General features: G+C 38.4%; 2 protein-coding genes across 5 annotated transcripts; both read right to left on the minus strand.

The window, feature by feature from the left end:
• Positions 1 to 748: 748 nt before the first annotated feature.
• lsm10 (LSM10, U7 small nuclear RNA associated) lies at positions 749 to 3,410 on the minus strand. 3 transcript variants are annotated; one of them, XM_022757336.1, is made up of 2 exons: positions 3,300 to 3,410; positions 749 to 2,261 (listed from the first exon to the last, which is right to left on the minus strand). In XM_022757336.1, exon 2 carries the CDS (start codon positions 2,240 to 2,242, stop codon positions 1,829 to 1,831), a length of 414 nt encoding a protein of 137 aa, XP_022613057.1. In that variant the 5' UTR covers positions 2,243 to 2,261; positions 3,300 to 3,410; the 3' UTR covers positions 749 to 1,828. The 3 variants fall into 3 exon arrangements, with proteins under 3 accessions (XP_022613057.1, XP_022613059.1, XP_022613056.1); XM_022757338.1 differs by having other exon boundaries at positions 749 to 2,272; XM_022757335.1 differs by having other exon boundaries at positions 749 to 2,313.
• Positions 3,411 to 4,204: 794 nt separating this feature from the next.
• LOC111230595 (protein OSCP1-like) lies at positions 4,205 to 9,920 on the minus strand. 2 transcript variants are annotated; one of them, XM_022757382.1, is made up of 11 exons: positions 9,768 to 9,920; positions 9,586 to 9,615; positions 8,250 to 8,404; positions 7,726 to 7,893; positions 7,508 to 7,588; positions 7,314 to 7,417; positions 6,223 to 6,351; positions 6,081 to 6,135; positions 5,169 to 5,314; positions 5,027 to 5,087; positions 4,205 to 4,459 (listed from the first exon to the last, which is right to left on the minus strand). In XM_022757382.1, the coding sequence occupies exons 1-11, from the start codon at positions 9,877 to 9,879 to the stop codon at positions 4,340 to 4,342; spliced, it is 1,161 nt and encodes a 386-aa protein (XP_022613103.1). In that variant the 5' UTR covers positions 9,880 to 9,920; the 3' UTR covers positions 4,205 to 4,339. The 2 variants fall into 2 exon arrangements, with proteins under 2 accessions (XP_022613103.1, XP_022613104.1); XM_022757383.1 differs by lacking the exon at positions 9,586 to 9,615.
• Between the last annotated feature and the right edge of the window lie 1,103 nt (positions 9,921 to 11,023).

Raw genomic sequence — 11,023 nt, forward strand, 5'->3', positions numbered from 1 at the left:
AGACATTCCTGTATGAATACTCCTCTTAATTTAATGTAGTTTCACAGTGTAAATGATCCAGCTACTGAGTGCACACCCATCCATCCACAGTGAGGGTCTATCTGCTCCAGCTGCCTGTGTTGTGTCAGGCCTGTCCTCTTCCTGACTCTCTGTAGGAATAACAGATTCCTCACATTCCCAGTCGTATTTGTGTATCAGGAGAACACTGGGGTGAAACACTCTCTTCCCTTCAGTGACGGCTGACTGAAGCTTGCAGCAGGAATGTTTGCGAGGTGGAAGCTGTGGAAACATGACGGCTTGTTTTTCCCTCCACCTCACTGGCACTGATCAGGACTTATGTTTGCCTGCTTATGGACAGTTATTATCTCTGGTTTCACACACACAAACACACACACACACACTCACACACATGGGCTTTGTGGTGCATGTCAGGATTATTCAACAGGAAAAACACACTGACTGCTAACTGTGACATGTTCCATTTCATTTAAATAAACCAGTTCTGTGATGTAACGGAGTTAATGTGATGGAGTCATAAAGTTGTTATAATAGAATTGTTATAACAGAGTTGTTATAATGGCGTCATTGAAAAGTTATGACAACGGAGCCTTTTAATGGAGTCAATATGAAGCTGTTGAGCTGTTGGAGTCATTATAAAGTTGTTATAACTGAGTTGTTGTAAAGTTGTTATAATGGAGTTGTTATAATGGAACCTCATAATGTTGTTATAAAGGAGTTGTACAGTAACAGAGGTTTTTGGCAGGAGAATGAATTTATTTCATTTTACATCAGCTTTTCTTTGTTCCACATTTTCTTGCAGAAAAACTTTCTTTCTCTGCAAAGTCTGTATGACCTTATTAAATTTGCTGAAGACACAGTCACTGTCAGCTTATGTTGAATGATGCCTCCATCACTACATGACTCTCAGCCCAAAATCCCTCTGGTAGATAATTAGAAATTTTAGGTGCTCACAGAAAACTTCTTTTCATTTGAATCTAACATTTGTTATTTTTAAGAAAGCTCATCAGCATCTTTATGTATGAAGAAAATGTTCTTTTAATGTTTGTGCACCATGAAAATCAGCAACTATTGTAACAGTGTTCGCATCTTTTTGAGGAAACTGAATTCATTGTTTTTTAACTCCCAGAAACAGTGTCGTCATCAGTGTGTCCACCAGATGGCGCTGACCAGATTATTTCTCCACTGTGAAACATCTGACTTACTATTCTTCATCAAAAAAGGTTTATGTTATTTCTAGAGCTGCAACAATTAGCTGATTAATTGATTAACAGAAAATTAATCAGCAACTATTTCAATAATCAATTGATAGTTTCAGGTCAAAATGACAAACGGCTTCACAAACATCAGTATCTTTGTGTTTTCCACTGTTAGTTTAGATTAAATGAAATGTTTCTTAAGATCTGCCGCATTTTTCATATACTCTAGGCAAAATATTAATAAATTAATCAAGAAAATAATGTGTAGAGTAATTAATAAGGAAAATAATTGTTATATCTTTATTTTTTTTTTAAGAGTATCAGTCCATGTAAAGTGTTTGATACTTTAACTCAAACATAAGTTGGGAGCAGTTCAACCAAACTTCTCAGATTGTTTCATTTTAAGGATTTAAGAAACCTGGAGTGAAACTTTCCAATATTTCACAATGAAAAAAGAGACAGAAGTCGGATTGTGTGTTTTTCTGTCCTCAACTCACTTTGTGACCCTCAGACCTTAAACTGCTGATCTACAGATCTAGGTGGTTTGTCGCTGAGTATTTTTTAACTTAAACAAGCGGCAGAGTTTCGTGTCCTTGTATGAAAGAGAAAAGTCATTTATTTTTCTTGGCGAACTCTTTTCTGCCTCCTCCTTCTCTGGCGAAGTGTCGGGCTCTGTGGATCTTGGCCAGCTGGCTCTCGATGGTCTTCATTATGTCCATGTGGTCTGGGATGTGAACGTAGCGGATGTTCCTGCCGGTGATGAACAGGTCCTGTAGCCGGGTGAGCTGACCCCGCTGGTCCGTGTACAGCACCTCCTCCATTCGTACGTTCATGAAGGCGTCCACGTTGATAACACGTCCCCGTGCCGTGCTCTCATTCCTCAGGTCCACCGTGGTCACCTGCCCCTGCAGACCCTGCAGCAGGACTACCATGCTGTTCTCTGCGATCGTACGCTCACGAAGAGAGTGGAAACCTTCAATTGGCCCCAGGCCCGACGACCGAGACTCAGCTCCCTCTGACTCCATGGATGAAGATTAAGATGACCTCAGGGACACCCGCAGGGAGACAGGAGGTTAGTTTCCACGATAGGATTGACCAGCAAAGAGAACCAGGAACAATAATTATCAAAACACTGAAGTTTTAAAAAATCTTAAATATTTTACACTTTCTAAGTGATATTTCATGCTGCATCTCAGTCTAACAACTGACACTGTACTTTTTTGTAACATAAACTCATCAGGTAAACCCAGCTAAAACTAAATCAGTCGCATACTGCAGCTAAAACTAGAGCAGTCTAATGCTGAAGCTCTGCAGTGAATCCTCTTTCATGAAGATTATCATTTTCTTGTGTTAAAATTGCTTTATAATGAGATCTGTCTCTAATATTTATTCTGCCTTTGTTGAGTTACTGTAAACAGGGTGGACACAATATTAGGCACTTCTGAGTATCAACAATACAGTAAAACAATAACACAGCACCACATTCTGCCTCCATCACAAAGTCAAACTGATCATCACAACCTTCATTGACCTCAGGACTGTTGTATTAGACCGCATTAGCTTTAGCCTGGTGTTCCTAATAAACTGATATGAGTGTGAAGCCTTATGCTAAAGTGCATCTGCATTTATTGTCATCAATCATTAGTCATTATGTCACCACAGAGGTAGGTTCAGGACAGAAAGTTTAGATATAATTATAATAATAATAATAATAATAATGATACACATGGACAAACACTGGCTTTAAAATACAACGGCAGAATCAGTCCTACACGTTTATTACTGATATTTATTATCGATCACTTTGAGGCCTGACGGCCCTGTAACTTCAAACGTGTCTATTTCTTATAAACTGTATTAAAGTCACCGTGTTTGTGACAGAATCAAATCCCTGTTTAAGCCTCATGATAGGAACATCATTTTATTTACGCAGCTTCACCTAAAAATCACGGTTTAATTAAGAGACAGAGGTAGAAGCTGAGTTAGCTTCACTGTTAGCTTTAGCATCAGGCTAAAGAACTACGTCGGAGCTGCGTTAGAAATAACATTAACCCGTTAAACTCAAGTGTGTGGAACATTTACCTGCGACACTTCAATCTCTGTGTAACGAGTCCCCGCCACGAGGAAATAAACCGTCCGAGGTTTGTCAACAAGTTGGTTTTCCCGCACGAATAGCGTCACCGAGAAAACGGCAGCGTGATGACGCCTGACTGTGCGTCCCACATTACGTCAACACACGGCAAGCAGCGCCCTCTGCAGGCAGGAAACAAACATAGCGTTTACACTTTGTAAGGCTCTATCTATTCTATTCTATTCTATTCTATTCTTTTCTTTTTCTTTAAAAAAATCTATTAAAAAAAAAATCTTTTTTTAAAATATGTGAATGTAGATGTCAAATATTTGTGTGGATGTTTATATACATACATACATACATACATACATATACATATATATACACATATGCTGCATATGTCCATTGCACATACAAATAACATATAAAGGCCTAACCCTGACAAAGAATTTAAAATATATGCTCACTACATTAAAATTCTTAAGAAAAGAAAAATACAACAGATTAATAAAATCATGTTTGTCATACAATATATTTATCACACAGCATGTATTTTAATACTATTTACTTTATATTTAATGCGATAAACATGCATTTCAGGAGCTTTTGAGAAAGACACATAAGAAAATAAATAATTGCTGACTCTCATTTAACCCCACATTGTGTGGGAAAAAAGCAACCATGAAAATATGAATACATGCTTTATTGAAAACATAAAATTAGAATACATGGATGAATATAGTCTGTGTTACGATCTGTAATCAATTCATGTGGTATTTTTGAAGCACTAGTAATTTAAAATACAATAGAATAAAATGTTTTTTGCTATAAGATGTTGGATATTTAATTTCCACTGTTAGTTTCCATCAGTGTGAAACAAACCAGTTGAAGAATAAACTGACATACAGATTAAACACAAACTCACAGTGAGGGGTTATGTGATTGTTTAATTTAGGCCATAAAGTTAAAGCAATAAATGAAAGCGTCTTAAAGTTCATCACAGACTTCAGTGACCATGATCAACCAATAAAAATGAAGAGACTGAACAGGGTCAGAGATCGTCCATCATGGCCAGCAGGTCGTCTCCTTTGTTCCCGCCTGGACTTTCAGGCTGTTCCTGTTCTGTGAACTCTCCAGCGATTCGAGCCAGTTCAGTTGCAGCCTGTTGATCCTGAACCAAACAGAACCAGATAAATCAGCTCATCAGATGCTCATAATAAACCCATTAGTGTGGTGACAGTTATTTAATGATGGATGATGGCTGGTTAATTGCAGGTGATAAAAATGTAACAGAAAAGTATGAAATATTACAAGATAAGATCAGATATTCCTTTATTAGTCCCACACTGGGGAAATTTGCAGTGTCACAGCAGCAAAGTGACAGTACAAGAAAGAAAAAACTGCAAAATTCAATAACAAATACTTAAAGAAGAAAGATGAATAACAGATAATACTATAATATGTACAATTCAATATTTACAACAAAAAGCAGCATATGAGTTATATTGCACAGATGGTGTGTGTTACTTATTGCACATTATTGCACATGGTGAGTCTGTCAGTTCCCAGTGTGTGTGATCTACTGAGTACAGTGTTTGTCGTACAGTATTACATTTGATCTAATGATGTTGATACAAATTCATATAAATGATATCTGTCAGTCTGATAAGGTTTTTTGACCTGTCTCCTCTATCAGCTCACACACAGTAGAGAACTAAAGACTGTTGCATCATCCTACCTGCATCGCTTGAATGTTTATCACTCCGAACAAAGACTCGTCAGCTCCACAGGAAGTTCCCCTGTTAACCAAAATAAAAGCCACATTTCGGGACATTAATGTTAATTTGAGTGCATGAAAAAGAGCAACGAGAAGCACTCACGCCTCCTCCTCCTCCTGGTCTGTAGTGAACAGGTTGACCCTGAAGCCAATCTCAGCTGTGGGCTGCTTCTCAGCCTTCATGCTTCCCATCAGACGAGCCAGCAGGTTCAGCTCCTCCTTGGCCAGAAGGTTTGGAGAGTCGTCTGTCTGCAGCACAACGGACAGAAAGTTAGGAGGTCTCAACCTAAAATATACTGTTTCATATGAAGCACAATCAAAAGGAAAATGAAAGATGCTGCGAAGGTTTTGCAAGTGGGCTGTCAAATAATTTGAAAAACAGTATAATTTGGGTGAAAAGATGTAATTATATATTTTAAAAAAAGATATTTAAATAATGTTTTTAAACATTTTAAAGCTAAATGATCTTTAAAAAAAACATTAAAACATTTTTTTAAAACTCCTTTCATTGTTTATTTTTTTCTCGCATTAAGGCCTGTCACTGTGATAGTGATAGTTTATGTTGTCGCCGGCCAGACCACATCGTATACTTGCTTGCTTTCTCATCTGATCACATCCAGGCAAGAATCAAAGTGGAGAACTGGTTAGCAACAGGAAGAGTTAAAAGGAAAGAGTCAGAGACAGATGGTGAAGTGAAGAGTGATCTCTCCTCTGTCAAACAAAAAAGAAAAGTTGAGCTTCTCCTGTTTTCAGTTCAGTCCTGAATGTTTGATATTTACCATTAAAATGAAAAGTGCTCTGAGAATATTATTTGGCCTCCGTATTGTTATGGGGTCGGATGTGGGCTTCCAATATTGTTGAGATTTTCAAGTGGCCATGAGTTGGAAAAGGTTGGAACCATTGGTGTGTACCAATAAGTTACAGCAGCGGCCAACAGCACGACCCTGGGACTCGATAAACGAAATGGAAATCAATGTTTTTCTTAATAATGTGATTGATTGCATCACTTCAGTACCTTCACAGAAGGAGCCTTGGATGTGTGAGTCTCCTCTGGATGGTTCACAGTGTACCTTTAAATTCACGAAACACAACACATGATCTGAATGTACAGAGTTGGTCTATATGTGCCAATGCATGTGTTAAATCGCAGCACACACATGTTCAGGCCCAGTCTGATGACTCTGTCTCCGTGCAGGTCGAAACATCCCTCTCTGATTGGGCTGCTGTAACTTCCTCCAGGGGGAAACTCACTTCGTCTCACTTCCCTGCCTTTACTGTCAAACGTCCTGTGGAAACAGGAAGAAGACGATCACGATGATGATGATGATGATGACACTCTGGAATATAAAGATGTCAGTCAGAGGAAATCTTTCAAATTAAGATGTTAGCTCGTCAGTGGAGCCTTCACAGTTGCATCAGTCCTGTATGGTTAAACTAGTGTGCTGCTGATTGTCATTGGACTGAAACTTTCACTTTGTATTCACATTTTTGTCACTTTTTACACACAAGGTAGATTTCCTCTTTTAGGAGCTTTGACCTCTTTTACTTTTTGTCAGCATGGACAGTTTCTCTGTGAATGAGACCAATCAGACCCTAAAGCATGATTGTATAAAAGTAATGTAGATTCATATATAGTTGTGAAACAGTAAAACCCTCTGTCCACACACTTCAGTCACCCTGAGGAAATACATAGCCTGCTAGCTAGCTAACATATTAGGTAGTATGCTAATCAAGTTGGTCAATAATAAATATCTATTTATTATTGGATAAACTGAAGCTTTGACCTGTAGATTGTTCAAGACGAAGAGTCAGGAGATCAGTAAAGTTATTACTTTTCACCATCATCATCAATCATCAATGTCTGGACCAAATGTAGTTTGAAAACATCCTGTACATGTCAAATTGGTAAACAGTCAGGTGATCACTGAAGTTATCAAGATTTATTCTCAGGGAAACTTTGAATTAAAATATTAAATTTATATATATATGGCCGAATTGATGACCTGCCAACATTTTTCATCCCTCTCACCCCTCATTAAAACTTCATATTTTTAGTGTCCAACTACAACATCATGCTCGATTGTTAGCTAGTGAGATTTTGTCAAAGCTTCATGGGAGTTGTAGTTGTTGAAAAGTACTGGTACTTGATGCTAGCTAGAGAATGGGAGATCAAATTACACTCCACACCACACTGTACATCAATATTCACATGTAAAAGAGCCTGATATTGATGATTGTGCAAATCTACCGGATTAACCCTGGAACATCTATCCCACGAGGCACTGGGCCTGAGGTCGACAGGGCAAAACGTCCATTTGGATTCTGGACTTGATTCTTGAGGAAAAGTGACACCTGAAAAGCAAAGATAAAAAAAAGTGCTGACTGAAACAAAAGTTCTTCATGAAGTTGTATGGGCTGATGAGATAATAAGAGATAACTCACCCGAACATGCATGTCCTGGAAAAATATGAGCAGTGTTTGTCTGAGAAGCTGAAATTCACCGTCTGATAACGACGAGTAAATCTACATCAACAAAAACACAGGATGTTAGACAAATACAAACATCACAGCTGGACTCCAGGTAGTAAAACGACTACTGAGTGAGTTGAACATGTCAGATGCTGTAAACAGGAATATGGTTACATAAGGTTTATTTGTACCTCGATGATCTTCCTGTGTGTCTCGTCCACTTGGTTCACAACCACAGGAGTGTCTTTTACAAATTCCCTTATGGTGTCTATGTGGTTGTATGAGATGAGCAGCAAGTCTTTTGGCCGTGGACAAAGGAAGACTTGATATTTGAACGCCATGGCCATCAGCTCGTAAAGCTACAGGAGGGAAAAAGAGTTTTTTCTTTTGGACCATCCCACTTCCTACCATACCATCACATTAATTTAGCTCCACAAGGATTTTAAAGGCATCTCGAATCAGTGGTGTAGAGTTGAGAGCTGGACTAGATTCAGGTTGAAGTCATAGAAAAAAAGACTTAAGACTTAGTTTATTTTAGGTCTTGGCTTCCTCATTAAAATCTCATGATTTGACCTGGTAAAACCTTGGAAAATAAAAAATAAATTAAATGAAATAAGGCAGTGCCAGGCAGGCCTTGTCTGGACATAGACCATGAATATCTAACTATTAGGCCTAAAAAATAGAGGTTTGTATCCATGTCCATGCTGCTACATACCCTGTCCATGCTGGCGGGGTTCAACCTCATGATGGAGGCATGTGCTAAGCGTGTTAGCACTGTTTTCAGTGTTCTGTGCGAATACAGCTGCTGAGGTTTGAGAAGTTCATCCATAAAGGTTTTACTAAACATGGTCCCAACGATGTCATTCATGACTATGAATAATAGAGACAGAAACAGAAGGTGGTTAATTCTGACAAGAGTTTACTATTGGAAATGTTAGTCTACTGTATGTGTAATTAAACAGCACAGAAGACCTTGTTTTGATGTTAATGCAACTGAAATGCTTTGTCTTTACAGCTAATGGTTTTCATTGGGTTCACCTGCTGTACAGAGACACAGAGCTGAAACTACAGACTGTAACAAATAGATTGTAAAACCTTCATTTTATGATTTTTGATGATGCACACTTGGTCAATCTTTATTCTTTTACTCTTCTATTAATATTTACAGTAAATTGAACTTAATACATTAAAATACGAGATTTAAAGATGCTTAAGCTAAGCTAATTACTGTTGACAGGCGTTTAGGTTTATGTCTCCATCCCTGATGAATTTAACTACTGCCTCATTTATTTATGTGAAATACGTGACCAACAAACATTCATCAAAATAATGACTTCATACACAGTTACAGAAAAATCAGTAAACACATTTAGTTTTAGCTTTAGCTAGCCATGGCCGTCTGTCTAGCTAGCTAACATTTGATGAAGCAATGTTTAGTTTCTGTTACATGCTATTTTTTGAATTATTATTATTTTACAAATGTTATATATAAAAAAATTATTACAAAGAAATAAACAAAAACAATGAAAGTTTGATTTTTAGAGTCCCTCCACACAGCAAGAGCCTGAAGATGTTTTAGTTGCAAGTTGATTTTATATTTCAGTGGAGAAAATTTCTAATAAATGTGTAATTAAACATGTAGACCCACATTATGTGGACGGGGCCTTGGACGCCCCTCGACACTTGCCCACTTTGCCCAGGTGTTAATCCAGTCTTGTATTTCCTTGCCTTATTGTGCCACTGCAGTTGTTATATTAGTATGACATAACCGTAAAATGTCAGTTTACCAATACTGCACAGTATCTACCCTGTATTTATCAGTATTTATATAGAATATAATTTATGTCTCATTGTTTGTTATTGTTATTCTCCCTTTCCTCATATTGTGTTCTTACACCGTACCATCTAACGTGTTTTTATAAAACATGATTACACTGTAAATTGTGGGCTATAATATAAAGTGGTGCTGAGACTACTACCACTTCACAACCTATGCTACATTAGTTATGTAACCAGTATGACCAGAATGAATGACACAGATACATGGATACCTCTTTTTCTGTCATTTTCTGACCACACTCCTGCAGGAAAAGAAAGAAGAGAAAGAAAACTGACTGATTTTTGGTGTTGTGCATGAGAAATATGAGATGATCAGTTTATAAACTGACTGCTACTTGTCCAGGGGGGACACATACACGCCTAGCTCGCCCGTCAGTTCTCTAACTACCTCTACCTTTCTCTGAATTGTCCTCAGACGTGTTCTGTGCTCGCAGGCGTTGGTCCAGTATGTAAAGCATCTCTCCACCGAGATTAATGAAAACCAGGGGCAGAGTTCTCACAGACATCTTCCAAAGACAAACTCGGGATTAGGTCCAAGGCAAAGCTGGTGCAGAGGTAGGTGTCAGAAGGATTTAAGTCCCTTGCAGATCAACAGAACTCTTGTCATTTCAAAGGCATTATCTGATTGTTCCTGTTGTGAATCGCCATTGCTCACAGAAGTGCCCATGTTAAAGTCTTATCTGATCATGCTTCTGCAGATAACCTTTTGCACTAAGATGCAACAGGTGGTCAGGAAGAGGATCAGCAGAGGCCAGACACAAGCTCATTGGCCAGGATCAGGATGACGTGACAGCACAGCACAACCAACCACAGACTGTAAAGTGTGTATGTTCAATATATGGAAGAAGAAAACGCAAAACTAAGTCTATAGAGATTCATAGGTTATGCCTGTTAACAACCACTCACAGCATGGATATATGAATATACTTACACATTACACCCATATGTGATTGTTTTTATTTCAAAACCATGAGAATGACTCTGCTGCTGCCTCCACTCTTCTGTAAAGATTTTCTACCACAACAGCACTATCAGCCTGATGTTGGGTCCTGGTTTTAGGAGATGAGGCCTGGCTCTTTCCGGTTCATCCCAAAGGTGTTAGATGGGATTGAGGTCAGGGCTTGGTGCAGTTACTTTATGGACCTTGACTTATGCATAGGCTGTTGTCATGTTGAATCAGGGCAAACTGTTGCTACACTGTTGCTGTTTGCTGCAGCGTAAAACAACTGTTTGACATTTTGGGAAATATGTTCATTTGTTTTCTATCTGAGAGTTAGAGGAGAAGATCAAAAGCATTCTCATAGCAACAATTTAAGGTCACAGTATCAATAAAACAAGGAAGTGCAGAATCTTTTTTTCAAAAATGACAAACAACTTCTTTAAGATTTTATCCATTAAAATTAGCCCCACATCAAAATCACACAAAGGTCTGTGGACGAAGGTGTCCATGTATTTTTGATCATAAAGTGCCCCCATTCTTAAAGACAAGCTGGAAGGGATGGGGGTGGATCCCTGCTTCACGTCCTGGATTGTGGATTACCTGACAAGACGACCACAGTACATCAGGCTGGGTAACTGTGTCTCAGGAAAGTGATGAGCAGCACTGGGGCTCCACAGGGGACTGTTCCAGTTCTGTTCCTGTTCATCCTG

Source organism: Seriola dumerili, unplaced genomic scaffold, assembly GCF_002260705.1.
Source record: "Seriola dumerili isolate Sdu_G_001 unplaced genomic scaffold, Sdu_1.0 BDQW01000273.1, whole genome shotgun sequence".
In the NCBI taxonomy this organism is placed as follows: Eukaryota; Metazoa; Chordata; class Actinopteri; order Carangiformes; family Carangidae; genus Seriola; species Seriola dumerili.

Bases quoted from the DNA above. Each gene is read 5' to 3' on its own strand.
- LOC111230595 (XM_022757382.1), bottom strand. From the start codon at position 9,879: ATGTCTGTGAGAACTCTGCCCCTGGTTTTCATTAATCTCGGTGGAGAG. The intron at 7,589-7,725 runs GTACAAATAAAC...TTGTTGATGTAG, and splicing joins CACACAGGAAGATCATCGAG to ATTTACTCGTCGTTATCAGA. The intron at 5,088-5,168 runs GTGAGTGCTTCT...TTTGGTTAACAG, and splicing joins GACCAGGAGGAGGAGGAGGC to GGGAACTTCCTGTGGAGCTG.
- lsm10 (XM_022757336.1), bottom strand. From the start codon at position 2,242: ATGGAGTCAGAGGGAGCTGAGTCTCGGTCGTCGGGCCTGGGGCCAATT.